The sequence below is a fragment of the Sardina pilchardus genome, chromosome 14, assembly GCF_963854185.1.
Source record: "Sardina pilchardus chromosome 14, fSarPil1.1, whole genome shotgun sequence".
NCBI lineage: Eukaryota > Metazoa > Chordata > Actinopteri > Clupeiformes > Clupeidae > Sardina > Sardina pilchardus.
Window position 1 is genome coordinate 8,901,339 of NC_085007.1, and position 18,252 is coordinate 8,919,590.

General features: G+C 44.4%; 2 protein-coding genes across 2 annotated transcripts; one reads left to right on the top strand and one right to left on the bottom strand.

The window, feature by feature from the left end:
* The first annotated feature begins 1,304 nt into the window (after nucleotides 1–1,304).
* On the top strand, nucleotides 1,305–2,881 carry cldn5b (claudin 5b). The gene has a single exon (XM_062553701.1). It carries the CDS (start codon nucleotides 1,464–1,466, stop codon nucleotides 2,109–2,111), a length of 648 nt encoding a protein of 215 aa, XP_062409685.1. The 5' UTR covers nucleotides 1,305–1,463; the 3' UTR covers nucleotides 2,112–2,881.
* Nucleotides 2,882–6,940: 4,059 nt separating this feature from the next.
* acads (acyl-CoA dehydrogenase short chain) lies at nucleotides 6,941–18,001 on the bottom strand. The gene is made up of 10 exons (XM_062553698.1): nucleotides 17,910–18,001; nucleotides 16,576–16,739; nucleotides 15,914–16,063; nucleotides 12,671–12,782; nucleotides 11,775–11,926; nucleotides 10,971–11,141; nucleotides 9,557–9,694; nucleotides 8,939–9,034; nucleotides 8,602–8,658; nucleotides 6,941–7,565 (listed from the first exon to the last, which is right to left on the bottom strand). The coding sequence occupies exons 1-10, from the start codon at nucleotides 17,935–17,937 to the stop codon at nucleotides 7,413–7,415; spliced, it is 1,221 nt and encodes a 406-aa protein (XP_062409682.1). The 5' UTR covers nucleotides 17,938–18,001; the 3' UTR covers nucleotides 6,941–7,412.
* Between the last annotated feature and the right edge of the window lie 251 nt (nucleotides 18,002–18,252).

An 18,252-nucleotide genomic window follows, 5' to 3' on the forward strand; every position in this document is an offset into this window, starting at 1 on the left:
TGCCTAGAAGGATTTATGATTGATAGGCTATTTGAGCCTACAGTAAATTCGAAAAAAAAAAATGTTTAAGCTCAAAACTTGTGGCAGTAAATGCAAAGAACTGCAGAAAAACAACCTGAAAAGTAATCTGCAACAGCCTAGCTATGAATAACAGAAAAATAATCTACAACAACCTCAGAATTCATCTTTGGTGCTCAACACCCAATTTCAGAGATATGTTCAATTCCTCCTACAACTACTGAGTATTTCCCACAGCAACCAATCAATAACCAAGCCTTTCAAGAACAAAATAATCAGCAAAACAACCTTTGTGGGGGAAAAAACATCTTCAACAGAAATACATTCATAGATACATTAAAGTAAAAGAGAATGGCCATAAACATGTCTGGTAGACTAACATCATTTTGTATCAGGGCAGTAGCCTACACATAACTCACAACGCCAGACTCATACAGGATGGATATTGTCAATCTAGAGATCCTGTGCTTGTAGGAAACACGTGGAAGCATGTGTAAACAGATCCGGACCAAAAAAAACTATTTCTATTGTCATTCTCACATTCTGAACATGCAAATGTAGGCTACGCATGCAGCCCATAGTGGTCCATAGTCCTATTGTAAAACTCGTTTTTTCGTTTAATTGGTGTTCATAATGAAGATCTTTACTAAAGAGCACCACGCGGAATTATTACTTGTTGTTTACAAATTGCTGTGCCACATGGCTGAGAATGAATGTCTGGCAGTGAATTTTCACTTTCAAGGAAAATCTTCTCCATAGACAGAAAATCCATCGATTATGTAGCCTGGGTGTTCCCATAAGCGCTAGCCAGGCTATCGATTATGCCTATCAAAGATCAATACATATGATTTAAAGAGTCACTCATCCAACAGTCTGCATGGTTAGAAAATAACTGTTTTTTATATTGTTGCCTATCCAACGCATAGCCTACAATAAATAGCCTAACATAGTTATTTCGCTGTAGGTTACCTCGTTAGAAAAGTGACTGATTCTGGACTTTCAGACATGTGTGACCTCGCTCGACCAATGACGCATTTTTTTCTCTTTCATTTTTTGAAGAATGAATTGCAGGAAGGCTGTTAAATCGCATATCTATTGTCTTCCTGCCGTTATCACCGTCTTATCTCCCCATAAATACGATCCATGTTCTGTTTCCCGTTGTCTGTTTTCCTCAAACTTTGCTGACTTTTCATTGGCTGCTGTGAGATGCGGCTATGATCTCATTGGTCGAGGCTGAGACGCTTTGTCAGACTCCGGTATAAATTCCCAAGAGAATTTAACGGTGGCTTTAAATTTCTTTGCCCAAAGATTTGACACTCTTAGCTGCGGATGGGATATGTTTGAAAGGTTTTCAGAAATTACAGAGAAACGGCTTTCACTTTCCTGAACTTTCTCAAGACGTGCATTTATTTTAGCAGAACCGGATAAAAGAAAACAGAAAAAAAATGATTTCTGCCTGTTTGGAATTCCTCGCCTTGGGGCTGTGCGCGTCTGGTACCCTGCTGGTGATGGTGGCGTGCGGCCTGCCGATGTGGAAAGTCTCCGCGTTCATCGAAGGCAACATCGTCGTAGCGCAGAACATCTGGGACGGACTGTGGATGTCCTGCGTTGTCCAGAGCACTGGCCAGATGCAGTGCAAGGTGCACGACTCCATGCTGGCGCTGGGCACGGACATACAGACGGCCAGAGCGCTCACGGTCATCTCTGCTGTCCTGGGCGTGCTGGGGCTCACCTTCACCATCGCCGGCGCTCAGTGCACCAACTGCATCAAGACCGAGACCACCAAGGCGAAGGTGGTGAACGCTGGCGGAGTGATCTACATCATCAGCGGCTTGTTCGTGCTGATTCCCCTCTGCTGGATGGCGAATAACATAATCTCGGATTTTTACAACCCGCAGATTATGCCGGCCAATAAGCGAGAGATCGGGGCTGCGCTGTACATTGGATGGGCGGGAGCCGGACTTCTACTTATTGGAGGCACCATTCTATGTTGCTCCTGTCCTCAACAGTTTAAGTCCTCATATCCCATAAAGTATGCCCCAACAAAGAGCGTCACTCAAAATGGAGACTACGACAAGCGAAATTATGTTTAAGTTAGGTCTCTCTCACGAAGGTTTGTTTTTGTCAGACGAAACTTTAATGGATGACACGCGCAAGTTACTACTGCAGGGTGCTCGAGCGCACACCGCGAGGACAGCTGTTGCTTGATGTCTCCGTGACATCTTCAAGCACCCCGTCAAGGATGGACTCAGTAGGCTACTTACATTTACAAGTAGGCTATGAGAGGAACCGCTCCCTAAGTCTGAAACTTTTTGTTGTTGTTGTTTTGTGTGTCTGTCAAATTCTTCTAGTCAGTTGGATGAGAGAATGAGAGAGATTCCATTCCATTGAAACTGAATTTGTTTAGTGATATTTGTGTTTAGGTTATTATTTCAATCGGCCTACAAGTTCAATTGCCTGTAACCAAAATGTCCATCCGTTAAGACTGTTTCACCCTTGGTAATTAGACACGGTCTGCTTATTAACAGCTCCATATAGCACGATGAATAGCCTCCATTGTTTGTCAAGTGCATACCAGCGATGCATAGCCTATATCTGGCTGCACCCTTTATCACAACAATTGTGCAATTATACTTATGAGTAGCCGATCTAGCAAATCGACTGTATTGTAAATATGTTTTGATGTAGCTCATATGGTCAGTACCTCTGTATTTTTTTTTTCAAAAAAATAAACAATCAGGTTCAGGAATTGTCTTGTATGATCCACTTGTGCTGTAACTATATTGTCACTTCATGTGTATAAATGAGCTGTAAAGAGTCATTGTCTAATAAACTTGTCTTGTACATTTTTTCAAATTATAAATCTCTTGCACTGGTATACATTTATTGACAAAGAAAGATCGTGTGTATTGTGTGTGTGTGTGTGTGTGTGTGTGTGTGTGTGTGTGTGTGTGTGTGTCAGAGAGAGAGAGAGAGAGCATTTTTGTTGAATTCACATTCATAATGAAAAATGACTAACGTTTAACATGCTGGAAGTTTGGCTGGAATTTCATGGCTGAGATAATAAATGTTTGGCAGTGAATTTTCACTGGAGGGAGCAGTACCCTTCTCCCAAGATACAGTAGGTAGGCTTAATAGCAACCAGAAAATCCACCAATTAGGCCTGATAATGATCAATACATCTGATTGAATTACATTGTCAATTTCTATATGCAAATTAGCTGTAAAGAGCCATTGTCTAATGTCTTGTACTGATATACATTTATTGACAAAGATGTATGTGTGTGTATGTGTGACTGAGAGATAGAGAGAGAAAGAGAAAGAAAGAGTGAGAGAGAGAGACAAAGGGAGGGAGCATGATGGGTGTATTGATAACAAATATCTTTGAACAACCTGGAGAACTAATCAAACATGCCATATCACTTTAAATCCACATGATTGATGGTTCTTAAATCCTGCACTATTCTGATTTTCGGAGGAATTTCATAAACTCTTTCGGCTTCAGTGCCTACTTCACTGCCTCGTCTCCATGTAGACCATGGATAAAACAAAGTGCAATAGGACAAGATTAGTAAATAAAGGTACTATGTCCACGCACTCAAAGACAAATACAATGCCAATGTTCATTGTGTGACCAGAAATACTGCAGCTCTTGCATTCAGAGAAAGTGCACAGCGATGTAGGCTACACACTAATAAACGTTTACGTCTCTTATAACAGCACTAACCCTTTGATGCTATCAGAACAGGAGGGAGGGTTGTGGTTAATGCCTTTAAAAACAGTCAAGTGGAATAACACCCTACGTCCTTGATCTTAGTGATTTAAAAAAAATGGCTCCACAGTTTTAAGAGCATCGTCTTCAGGTCATGAAGTCCAATGCTGCTCTGTCCCAGAGGACAACATTGTGGATCGTGACTAAGTGACATTAACAGCTGAGCATCTGCGCGGATGACAAAACAGCTCGCATCCGCTGGACAAAACCTACGTCAACCTGACCCAGATTTGAAGCGTAGCCAGTGGCCTACTGAAGCCTTCATGGGGCGATTGTTATTCTGGCCATAAAGGTATCAGTTGCCAGCTATCAGCTCTATCTTCACAGACAAAAACAATGCTCTGCAATCCTGATTATAATCACTATGACCACTGCCAGGAAAGGGGTCGATCTGGCTTGAATGTGTGTGTGTGTGAGTGTGTGTGTGTGTGTGTGTGTGAGCTGGGGCCTATAGGAGCCACAACCCTTGACCCAGTTCGGGGTGCAAGTGTGAAGAGGAACATTCGTTCCTCCTTCAGCCATCATGGCCACTATCAGGAAGGGGTCAATCTGGTGTGTGTGTGTGTGTGTGTGTGAGCTGGGGCCTTAAGGCGCCAACCTCTGACCCAGTTCGGGGTGCGTGTGTGTGAATCATGGTGCTTGGGAACGGTGGTCCTTCAGCCATCATGGCCACTATCAGGAAGGCGTCAATCTGGGGTGTGTGTGTGTGTGTGAGCTGGGGCCTTAGAGCGCCAACCTCTGACCCAGTTCGGGGTGCGTGTGTGAAGCATGGCGCTTGGTCCTTCAGTCATCATGGCCGACATCAAGAAGGGGTCTTAATGGTGCGTTAATGCAGCTGGGAAGCGGCAAAGTACCCACATTTTGGAACTCCAGACTTCCAAACTGAGAGCATTCACCTGACAACAACAATATTAAAATGTTCATAGGCTAGCTATCCAGAAAGCTAACATCACCTAGTTACTCAAGGTACTCTGGGAAGTACTGTTCAATATCACAATCACCTGCACTTATGAGTATAATATAACTACACAAAGAAGTGCCAGTTTTCATCTTTCACTATGAGTGGCATCAAAACATTCTTCTGGGAGCTCTCTCAAAGCTCTTTCTTCAAAGTGGGAGTTTCCCAGTTCAGTTGCGAGTTTTGTGAACCCCCCTGCCCCACTATAAAATTCTCCCACTTCCCAGTTGCTCATGAACGCACTATAGCGGCGGCAACCTCTGACCCAGTTTAGGGTGCGTACGTGAAGCAGGACTCTCTAGGAAAGTGCTCCTTCAGCCATCATAGTCACCGTCAGGAACGTCTCGATCTGCACGTGTGCATGTGTGTGTGTGTGTGTGTGTGTGCGCGTATGAGCTGGGACCTAGGAGCGACAACCTCTGACCCAGTTTGGGGTGCAAGTGTGAAGCGGGACGCTTGGGAACAGTGCTCCTTCAGCTCTATCATCATGGCCGACATCAGGAAGGGCCCGATCTGGCGTCTGTGTGTGTGTGTGTGTGTGTGTGTGTGAGATCTGGGGCCTAAAAGAGCGATAACCTCTGACCCAGTACGGGGTGCAAGTGTGAAGCGGGACAATTGTCCTCCTTCAGCCATCATGGCCGACTTCAGGAAAGGGTCAATCTGGCGTGTGTGTGTGTGTGTGTGTGTGTGTGTGTGTGTGTGTGTGTGTGTGTGAGCTGGGATCCAGGACAGGCAACCTCTGACCCAGTTGAGGGTGCGAGCGTGAAGTGGGACGCTTGGGGACAGTGCTCCTTTAGCCCCTATCACCACCATCAGGAAGAGCTCAATCTAACGTGTGTGTGTGTGTGTGTATGTGTGTGTGTGTGTGTGTGTGTGTGTGTGTTGGGCCCTAGGAGTGGCAACATCTGACCCAGTTCGGGGTGCGAGTGTGAAGCACTCTGGGGATGATGCTCCCATCATGGCGCCCAGTCCCTGCGATGCAGTGGTGAGATTAAGCGATATAGGCAGAGATAGGAAGAGAGAGAGAGAAGAGAGAGAGAAGAGAGAGAGAGAGAGAGAGAGAGAGAGAGAGTGAGAGAGAGAGCGAGAGAGAGAGAGAAGAGAGAGAAGAGAAAGAGAGAGAGAGAAGAGAGAGAGAAGAGAAAGAGAGAGAGAGAGAGCAGGAGAGAAAGAGAGAGAGAGAGAGAGAGAGAGAGAAAGAGAGAGAGCCCGAGAGAGCGAGAGAGAGAGAGAGAGAGAGAGAGAGAGAGAGAGAGAGGGAGAGGTAGAGGGAGAGAGAGAGAGAGAGAGAACGCCCTAATCAGGCCAAGGTCCCATTTCCTGACCCCCCCCCCCCCAGTCTGCAACGGAACCCTCCCCTGCACCACCAGAGTGTGTGCACGTTCACGTTCACTCAGTTTCCTACTCTGATTTATTGGCGACTCTTGCTTTCCTGTGTGTGCTACAGGTCCACACAGAAACAAGTCGCATGGACGCGAGAATAGCTTTCAACTGTCAATGTGACAATCAGGATTTAGTAGGGGGATTCAGTGGTCCCTTTCTGCTTGTGGGTTTTGAGAGTTTGTTGCGAGAGAGTATGCACTTTGTTGCGCTGCATCATCGCATTTTAAATCTTTTCCTTGTGCTAAAGTACTAGTAGTAGTCGTAATTTACTGAAGTTTAACTACAAATTTGTGACAGTCAAGCCTCGGTGTATTGGGCTTATTGCCAGTGCGCCAGTGCAAGCCATTTGTTTGTCAGTGTTGCTGTGCCTCCATGCTCTGCAGTTCTGCGAAATATGATGTATAGATTCATGACATTTATTATTTATTACAGATTCTCTTCCAGACTGTGGAACCATTGGCGGACTTGTCTGTATGTAAGACGTTGAACATTGAGGTCTCTTTGTATGTTTGTATTTTTACCCTGTGTGTTTTTTTTTTTACTGTGATATGGATCTCCCTGGGTCTGGAATAAAGAATTATATATATATTGCATGCTTTTTTACTGCATTCTTATTGAATTTCTCAAATATGAACCACTAACAATTAAATAATGAACAGAATGCATTACGATAATGATATCACTGGCCACAGAGAGGGATTTCCTTCCATATGTAACCCGCTGTGGTTGGTCCTTCCACAGTAACTTTGCTTAAATTCATTTAAATTATAACTGGCAGGGCTATCATAAGAGAGGTGGTAAATCCATAATGAATCATCACGTGGCAATTTATTTAAAAAACATTGTATCCTACATTATGTACAGCCAAATATATTATGTCCTGAAAAAGCAGAACATGACAGACTGTGAGCTTGTCTTTCCAAAGAGGTATTGTGGAGAAGTCCCAGGCACAAGGAGAAAAAGCAACAGGAGTTGAGAGAGTGCTGCACTCTTGTGGACACCAGAGGAACTGCAGCCGAGACAAACCTTCCGGGGTGTTCCACTGCCAGAACTTGGAAGAGGCATTCTGAACCGGAAGCAATCTGGCGCCAGAAATGCACTGCCTCCCTCAAAATTCTGCTCTCGGACCTCCGAATGCAGTGGACAACAGTTTGTTGGCTCGATGTAATATGAGGTAACCAAATGGTACAGGGAGGGGGTAAAAACCCAGGCATTGAAAAGCATCATTAGTTCTTGTATAATTAGTTCAGGAAGTTCCTGTCCCTTGCAGTCCCTTCTGTCCTACATCTGATACTCCTTCAGGACGAGGTTGGCGATGACGAGCCTCTGGATTTCGCTGGTTCCCTCGTAGATCTCTGTGATGCGAGCGTCGCGGTAGTGCCTCTCGGCCGGCATGTCCGTCACGTAACCCATCCCTCCCAGAACCTGGATGGACTGCACACACACCAGAGCAAAGCCACAAACGGCGTCAGACCGAAAGCACGTAGTAAAGGTTCCTCTCTATAACTACCGTCTCTTTTATTATTAAAAAAAACACTAAATGCAATATAACGGGCCTGAACCCACCAAAAAACAAATCACAACATGTTTGAAGAGGAGTGATTTCTGGACTCTAGACTGTATACACTATATTGCCAAAAGTACATATGAACTTCAGTCACACCCCATTTTTAATCCATATGGTTTAATATGACATCGGTTCACCCTTTGCAGCTACAACAACTATTCTGGGAAGGCTTTCCACAAGGTTTAGGAGTGTGTTTATGGGAATCTTTGCTTTCAGAAGTGCATTTGTGAGGTCACAAACTGATGTTGGACGAGGAGACTGGCTCGCATTCTCTGCTCTAATTCATCCCAAAGGTGTTCTATTGGGTCGAGGTCAGGACACTGCAGGTCAAGTTTCTTCTCACCAAACTCTGTCTTCCATGTCTTTATGGACCTTCCTTTGTGCACTGGTGCACAGTCATGTTGGAACGGGCAGGGGCCATCCCCGAGCTGGGCTTGGTCCCTTAGTTCCAGTGAAAAGAACTCTGAATGCTTCAGCATTAACCAAGAGATTTTGGACAATGTCATGCTCCCAACTTTGTGGAAACAGTTTGGGGATGGCCCAAAGGCCCACAGTTCATATGTGAGTCAAGGCAGGTGAGCAAATACTTTTGGCAATATAGTGTATTTGTGGTGCTCTTTGGATGGGAAACTGATCATCCAAAAGAAGAAGTTCCAAGGTAGGCCTAATGCTTCAAAACAGTTAGTTACAAAGCCTTTGTTATCATGGCTTAGTCATTTTAAACCTTCAAAAACACACATTTGAACCCCTGATGATAGTGATCCCTGGGTGTTTTCAAAGGTTTAAAATGATCGAGCCATGACAAACAAGGCTTTTTAACTGTTTTGAAACAGAGCGTGCCTTGATCTTTTAAGCACTCCTGAGGCTGTGGAAGAGCAGCTGCTGGGCAGAGCTCACTCTTACCTGATGGGCGATTTGAGTAGCAGCTTCGGAGGCAGCCAGTTTGGCCATGGCAGCTTCCTGTAGCAGACAGACAAGAGGATGGAAGGAGGTCAACAGCAGGCAAGCAAAAACCAAACAACCAACCAAGGTCACTACGGAATAGTGAGAGGCTAACAACGAGCAAGAGCGCAACCTAGGTCCACTAAAGTGGGTGAGTGTCAGTGTGTGCATGTTTAGTCTGTACTTCTGGCTCTGCAGGCACAATTTGGTGTGTGTGTGTGTGTGTGTGTGTGTGTGTGTGTGTGTAAGGGAATCAGAAAGAGGGAGAGAGAGAGGGAAGTTGCCATGGTGAACTCGCCTTTGAGTAGGGTTTACCGGCGTCCTTTAGCAGCGCTGCCTTCCAGGTGAGCAGACGAGCGCTCTCAAGAGCCACAGCCATGTCTGCTAGCTTAAACTGGGACAGGAGGGAGACACAGGTTAAATACACACACACACACACAAACACACACACACACAGGTTGCACACACCTCACATACAGTTATAAACACAGGTTACACACACAGATGACACACACTCACTCACACACACCTCACACTTAAAGAATAATACAACCTCAGGTCAGGTCACATGCATTCCTGTTGAGATTGTATTTATGTGCGTGTAAGTGTGTGTGCATCTATGCATGTGTGTGTGTGTGTGTGTGTGTGTATGTGTGCATGTGTATGTGTGTGTGCGTGTATGAGAGTGCATATGTGTGTGTGTCTGGGTGTGCGTGCCGTGTGTGTGTGTGTGTGTGTGTGTATGTGTGCATGTGTATGTGTGTGTGCGTGTATGAGAGTGCGTATGTGTGTGTGTCTGGGTGTGCGTGCCGTGCATGCATGTGTGTGTGTGTGTGAGTGTGCATGTGTGCGTATGTGTGAGTGTGTGAGTGAGTATGTGTGTATGCATGTATGCGTGTTGAGCAGAGAAGTGTACCTGGATGGCCTGCATCTTCCCAATGGGAGCCCCAAAAGCCATTCTCTTGTGCGCGTAGTCGGCGGCGCAGTCCATAGCAGCCTGCGCGATGCCCAGAGCCTGGGCTGCAATCCCAATCCGCCCAGAGTCCAGGGTTTGCTGCAGGACGAGGGGGACAAGGACAGGTGTGGACAGGTGTGGACAGGTGAGGGCAGGTGAGGTATTCTCTTAAAACAGATGTGTTGGAAACAACACAAACGGTATTGTCCCTATCTGGACACAGAGATGTGTTAAAAAAACAACACAGGTCATGTTGCTTTCAACACATATTGTGTAACAAATAACAAAAGCAATTTGTTGGAAACAACACAAACTGTGTTGTCCCTATCTGGACACAGAGATGAGTTGTTTTTTGACACATTCGTTTTAAGAGTGTGGTAAGGCAGGTGAGGGGGATCGGAGTCACTGGGTGCCTCTCATTCAGCATTTATACGTCCTCCCTCGCTCCTCTGGCTTCGATCCTCACTGAGCTACATAAAGAAAGATAGAGGAATGGATAGACTATCCCATTGTTGCCGCCCCATCATTCTTTATGTAGATCAGTGAGGATCGAGGCCCGAGGAGCGAGGGAGGACGTATAAACGCTGAATGAGAGGCACCTACTCACTACAAGGGCAATTAAAAGGGTCAATGTCAAAGGGTCAGTGGGTCAAGGTCAGAGGCAAAAACTGCAACAGGATTCAGTGTTCACATCCTGACCAGACATCCATCAAAGCCCTGCAGCAAGAGGGCAGAGAGACGACTGCACCGTGTCTGTGTACAGAACTTCCACTCACTCACTCATTTACTAGGGCCCTGCATAGTGAGGAACTATATGATGGATCATCACAGCGCAGAGCACCGTGTAGTTAACGACTAGCCTGGCTAACGCCAGACCTCATCTCAATCTACAACGTTGAGATTTGGGGTCTGGGAACCACATATTCAAATTTATTTATTTGAAGCGTGATTTACAAATGCCCAGAGCCATTTATTGGGTACTACGAATGTCTATCGAATACGTCTGTAGGTAGCTCATAGCCAATCGTATCAATTATACCAGATGACTGTGTAGAGCGTTTTAACACTTCAAAATAACATTTGATAAATTAAGCTTACATTTTTCAGGTGTGTAGATTTTAACAAAAGCTGGTTTGGTTCTTAACCATAATACAAGCTTCGGCGTGCTGCATAGATGTAATCATCGATAAAATGGCAAATAAATTTGGGCGGCAGAAGAAATAACTTCTGTTGACACGAAACGTCAATCAGCAAACTATTTCAACATTTTGATGCAACGAGCAACAGGCAAAGTGGGCGTTAAAGTGAACAGGGCTTTAGCGAAGTACGGTAGTGCAGGGTGGTGTTGGGAGAGGGTGGCAGTGACGTGACGTACCATGGCGATCTTGAAGCCCATGCCCCTGCTGCCCAGTAGGTTGTCCAGCGGGACGCGGCAGTCCTCCAGGATGAGGTTGGCGGTCGAGGATGCCCGGATGCCCAACTTGTCCTCCTTCTTGCCCAGCGACAGGCCTGGGTGTGGCATGGGTATCAGGAAGGCACTGATGCCCTGCGGGTGGAGGGAGGAGGGGGAGGAGGGGACACAACACAAGCACAGCGCCACCATGGTTGGGGTTATTATTCATTGAATGACTTGTTTACTTACTATTCTCCTATCTAGTCATTGTATATTTTCATTAGCTTTGCTGATATTGATACTGTTTACTGTTTATGTTGCGATTGTCTTTATTCGACACTAGTCTGATCAACTGCTAAATTCAATTATTGTATTGCTTTTGCTTGTATGTCGCCTTGGACAAAGGGGTCTGCTAAGCAACCGCAACCATAACCATAACCATATTATAATAGGATTAACACACTAAATCACTGCCACAGGGATTTTCATCTACTTCATCTGGTCAACAGGGAACGCTCCTCTTTGGACAACAAGATGACCGACTTATGCAGCATGTTCTTTTTCAGAGACAAATGGAAAGAAGCGTAAGAAATATAGTTTCTCCAGTCGTGTCTTTTTCCTTCATCAACATCCTCCTCAGGCGCCAATCTATAGTTCAGGTGACCAGTGTTGCTACAACAAAAACGGTGGGCTTTCATAGTTCAGCGTCACGTGTGTGTGTGTGTGTGTTTTTGTGTGTGTGTTTGTGTGTGTGTGTGTGTGTGTGTGTGTGTGTGTGCACAATACCTTGTGTTTGAGGTTCTTGTCTGTGGTGGCGAACACTACGGTGGCGGAGGCGTCCCAGCTGTTGGTGATCCAGGCCTTGGTTCCATTCAGGACCCACTCGTCCCCCTCCTGACGCGCTGTGGTGGACGCCGCACCTGCATCGCTGCCGTTACCTGTGCAAGGGAGACACCACACCACACACGGGGCTGTTACCTGTGCTGCGGAGTGCATCACCTGTACTACACACAGGTGCATGTTGCACACAAGGCTACCCCCCGCCCCAGAAGCTTTTTTTCCCTGGGTCGAACCTTGGTCGAGTTAGCGCTATCAGCTGAATGGCTTAGTGCAGAAGCTAATGGACCCAGTGGTTTCACACAAGGCTACCGTAGTCGCCCCCTTTATGGCTGATATACTGATTCTATACTATGCTATACTATACTGATAATATATTGTATCAATGATGATGTTGGTCCAGGATGCTCTGGGGATAAAGTGCAGTAGGATACTGTATGTCTGCTGTTGGTGTGTGTTAAGTATAATGTTGGTGTGATGTTATGCGGGTGCAACAAGGTTAGCTAGGTGTTTGTGTGCTAAGGCTGGTTAGTGTTGTTGTTCTGTGTTCAGGCTGATGCTGGTGTTGTTCAGGCTGATGCTGGTGTTGTTCAGGCTAGTTAGTGTTGTTGTGTGTTCAGGCTGATGCGTGTTGTTCAGGCTGGTTAGTGTTATTGTGTGTTCAGGCTGATGCGTGTTGTTCAGGCTGGTTAGTGTTATTGTGTGTTCAGGCTGATGCTGGTGTTGTTCAGGCTGGTTAGTCTTGTTGGTGTGTGTTCAGGTTGTTTACTGTCGTTAGTGTACAGTATGTTCAGACTGATGTTAGTGTACGTTCGTGGCTGTTGCTGGTGTGGTGCTGTGCCTACCTGGTTCACTGAGGGCAAAGCAGCCGACCTTCTCCCCGGTAGTGAACGGGGTTATCCACTTCGCCTTCTGTTCGTCATTTCCAAACTTCAGGATAGGGCCGATATACAGAGACTGCAGCACAACATTTCACCATGTGAAAATCTCCACTTAAAGGGATATTCCGCCATTTTTGGAAATGCGCTCATTTTGTTCAAAACATGCTCACCACGGACGTTCGCCACTGTTTGGCAAATTTGAATGCACCTCTCTAGTTCCAATATGTAGTAAATGCATTAATTTAACCGCAAGATATTCCATTTATCATACAAGCATGACTGAGATACATTCCACAGGTTAGAGGAAGACTTCCTGATAAAGTTGGCATCTGTGTTTAATTAAGTGTCTAGTAAGGCATACAGGAGGTCACTTAATTCTCTGTGACTGTTCATAAGCCAGTGTGTCCAGGCCGTCTCCTGATGCCACACACACTGGTCAGGGACAGTGGTCACCTCAGATGGCTGGGGACTTTGTCACCTGTTTATCCAGCTGAGGATTCCAGGAACGACCCTTCACTGAGGACAGCCCATGACTGTGCAGAATTATCCAAGGCTAAATATTAACCCATATTTGCTGCCAACATTCAGCTTGAGTGTAATATATTATATATTGTGATTACATTTAACAGCTGACACCCTTTGATTTCAACCACAACTGTGCATTATAGATCCATACATAGCTTTTTAGTCTCAATAAACTTTACTAACCCAATCTGACAGAAAACTGCCACCGATGCACCGAATCTAAAAATGATCCCTCACTGAGGACAACCAGGGGCTGATTAGAGGTACCCCAAGCTAAACATTAACCCATATTTCCTGCCAACGCTCAGCTTATGTATATGTATTTATAATACATAACAGCTGATCCACTTTCACTTACACTGATTTCAACATCGCTGTGCATTAGAGATCTATACACAGCTGTTCACTCACAGTGAACTTACCTAACCTCAAGCTGCCGTATGGTAAACGTTCTAGGGCATAATGGCTGCCCTGCATGCATCAGCCGGGTGGGTGCTACACATATTATGTCACGCATATTATGTCAAAGTATCATATAATGTTCAAGATTTACTTGAATAAACCAGACGCCACAGAGGCTCATCTTCTGGAGGAGACAATGAGCTACACATTCTGAAATTCAAGTCTTTTTCCTGATACATCTTTCCAGTTCACAAGAACAAGATTATCTGCATTTCTATCTACTTCCATGAGTAATGCAATTTAATATCAGGGTCATTCCACCTCAATTCAACGGATTTTAGAGAAAATTTCTGCTTGACCATCTCAGATTTGCTTCAAACTTTTACCATCTAAAGAGTAACCATTTAAACTAACTTAGCCAAAATATTAGATTGGTATACCTAATACATCCAGAGAAATCTTTTTTTGAACATGGTACCCCCCTTCTGATTTTTGGCACATTGGCGCCCTCATCTAAATCTGCAGCAAAGTTCAGATGTCATTATCTCCAAAATTTTTCAAGCTAAAGACTTCACATTTTCTGTGAATAATGATTGCTACATATAGATTCCACATATTCATTCGTAAGCGGTATGTGTTGACACCGACTGTGCTTCAATCTTGTGAAATCAGAAGAAAAATTGCAGATGTTTTTCACATCCCCACATTGGGTGCCCCATTACACAATTTATAAACAAAATGTTTGGCAAATGGTTATGTCTCTCTACAGAAGTGTTTAAGCTGTTTTTGAAAAAGTAATTAAGAGGTGTCTATATTGCTTTTTTGTTGGAAGTATTGTAACACAAAACTGAAAAATAATCAATTTGGATGATATTGTATCTCCCCATTACAGAGGTATGACAAGCTATACCAATGAATTGAACACATCTCCAGAAAGAGTATGGAATGGGCTTTCAGACTGTGAAATTTCAAGATGGTATTATGACTATGGTTATTAAAATGTTATTTTTTAAATATTGGTCTACTATAACAACACATTGCTGATATCACTAAATAGTGACATCTAGTGGCATTAAATAGTGGCAGCAGCAATTTATTTAGGAAATACAGGAAATATGTAATTAGTTCATCACCCAGCAAGTAAATTCAAAAATAAATGTTTAACAGAATAAGACATAAACATCTGATACTTAGGAATAAGACAAGGATTATGAAATCATGAAATAATAGCACAAAAAAACAATGCTAATTGTTGCAATAGACCAATATTTTAAAAAATAAAATTTAAATAACTGCAGCTATAATACCATCTTGAAATTTCACAGTCTGAAAGCCCATTTCATACTCTTTCTGGAGATGTGTTCAATTCATTGGTATAGCTTGTCATACCTCTGTAATGGGGAGATACAATATCATCCAAATTGATTATTTTTTAGTTTTGTGTTACAATACTTCCAACAAAAAAGCTATATAGACACCTCTTAATTACTTTTTCAAAGATAGCTTAAACACTTCTGTAGAGAGACATAACCATTTGCCAAACATTTTGTTTATAAATTGTGTAATGGTGCACCCAATGTGGGGGTTTGAAAAACATCTGCAATTTTTCTTCTGATTTCACAAGATTGAAACATAGTCAGTATCAATACATACGGCCTATGAATGAATATGTGCCATCTATAGGTAGCAATCATTGTTCACAGAAAATTTGAAGTCTTTAGCTTGAAAACTTTTTGAGATAATGACATCTGAACTTTGCTGCAGATTGAGATGAGGGCGCCAATGTGCCAAAAATCAGAAGGGGGGTACCATGTTCAAAGATGTTTTTCTCTGGATGTATTAGGTATACCAATCTAATATTTTGGCTAGGTTAGTTTAAATGGTTACTCTTTAGGTGGTAAAATTTTGAAGGAAATCTGAGATGGTCAAGCAGAAGGCATTTGTTGAATTGAGGTGGAATGACCCATCAGCAATATCTTCCTCGTGTTACCTAACTCCAAATCACACACACACACACACACACACACACACACACACACACACACACACACACACACACACACACACACACACACACACACACACACACACACACACACACACACACACACACACACACACACACACACACAAAGCATTACTCTAATAAATAGACAATTCACTTCACTTTGCACACAACACTCCCAACACTGCCTAAAAAACACACACACACACACACACGGTCAGGTCACAACATATGCCATCCCATCAACACAGGGTTCTCCATGACAACAGACTCACGTTGTTGACGCTGACGACGACCCCGGTGGACGCGCAGCCCCTGCTGACCTCCTCCATGGCCAGCGCGTAGGCCAGGTAGTCCAGCCCCGTTCCGCCCAGGTCTTCTGGAACCTCCACCGCCATGACACCCATCTCGCCCAGGTCCCGGATCTGAGGGCAACAACAGAAGCTCAATTCATCATCACTGTCTCTGACAGGCCACAACATCTGCTGAGTGCTGACACGAGCAACGGCACAGGTGTATTCAGTTGAATCCCCCAAATGACTTCAGTCTCACCCACCCACCCACCAACACTGGCTAGTTCCCTGGCGATCACACCGCTACGTCCGGCATCTTTTTTGTCTTGTATCGTCTTGTTATTTCGCAAATTTGTTTGCTGTTCATGTCTTGTTGTCACGGGTAAGCTGGCGACTACGCCGCTCCGCTGAGCACGGTCTCTGTCTTGTGTGTTAACGCGCTTTGGGTTGCACTCTGTGCACGTTAAATGCGCTATACAAATAAATAAATTACAGACAAGCCACAATATCTGCTGAGTGCGGACACTAGCAACAGCACAGGTGTATTCAGTTGAATCCCCCAAATGACTTCAGTCTCACCCACCCACCCACCACCGGCTAGCTCCATGACCCTTGACCCCTGTGCTCCCTGGACGCTCCGCTACCTGCTTGGCTGGGTAGACGTGCTCCTTGTCCAGCTTTGCGGCGATGGGAGCCAGCTCTCTGTCGGCGTAGTCCCGGCACGTCTGCCGTAGCATCTGGTGCATCTCTGGCAGCTCGGCGAGCTGGGTGAGGTAGCGCTTGCTGCAGCCCACTGCCAGGCCCAACGCTGCGGGCACAACACAGAGAGAGAGACGACAGCATTCAGAGTCAGGACAGGACCAAACACTGACCACTTTAACACAGGAATAACACTGACCAAATGGCAGGGCAAACGCCACACTTGTATCAAGTAAGTCGCCCACATTTACAGATGCCCCACAGTTCCCTACCTCTCTTATGCCATCTGCATTATAGTGAGCACTAAGGGAAGACAAACGTTATAAATAATCAACACACCTTAATGCAACTGTGTGGTAGGGTCAGGTGAATATTAACAGGCAGTAACAGACCTTGAGGCTCTATGAGGCAGCGTAAGCCAGATATTAGTTACTGATTCAAAACGGCTCTGATCTGGCTGATATACTGTAGGCTAAGGGTGAGGCAATAACGTAGTAGCACGGGGCTGTTAGAATTGCAATTATGATAAATGAGAGAAATATAAAGATGTACGCATGTACGTTTTCATAACACTATGATGGAAACTGGGTGAGAGGTTACAGTGCGTTGTCACCTTTCTCCTAGTGAGGGCGCGCGCCTACTGACAGACGCTAGCCGTGTCTAGAATTTGATGAGGACAAGTGTCCGTGAATTTCCGTCAATACAATATTAAATAGGGGACTTACATGCTATTGAGCACAACTGAATACTTGCTACCGCACTTTACAGCACAATTAATATAAATTGGGTAGCAGCTACCTAGCTCCAGTAACTCGACAGCCAGTTATGTCAACGTCAGTACTTATTCAAACCCACTGAGGAAGAAGAGCCTGTCAAAACTTAGTTAACTCCGTGGATTAAAAGGAAACAAGTAACCATACAATTCATGAAATAAATGCATTGGAAAATAACCTTATCACTAGCAGATACTCAAAAAACACGCCATTCCAACAGCGAATTCATGTCTGTTGGAAAACATGCAGAAAGCACAGTCAGCTAGCTATTGATAGCAAGCTAGTTTGGTTACCTAGCAGTGCAGTCAGCAGCAGCCAGCAATCTGGAAGATTCAAGCTAGCAAAATATCTTAGGTAATGTTAGCATACTTCATGTGCGTCAAATGTCTTAATCATGAGTACAATTCCATCGTTTCCAAATGAACAATTAAACCATCAAGCTGTTATACCTTTAACCTGTAAAAATCGTAGAAAGTCATATGTAGAATTGTCACTTTATTACTGACCTTTCCGAGCTTTGAAAAGTGCTGCCATCTTGGCTCTGTGATGATGCCGCTAGCTAGCTTGTGCGAGCTTGTGCAACTACCACAGATGTCAGAAGAAATCAGAGCGACAAGCTGATTATTTGATTGGCTAGTCGAGTGTAACGTCACGATGATAGTGCTACATAAGGTCAGTATGTTATCAAAAAGATAGGAATATTTTCCAGACATGCTAAATATAACACACCTGGTTATCTAACATGACAAAATAAAACGAATAAAGCAATTGGTCAGGATTAATTATTTTTTATTTAAAGCAGAGGAGATCTTCATTTGATCAATATACAGTAGTCATGATGATTGTCTT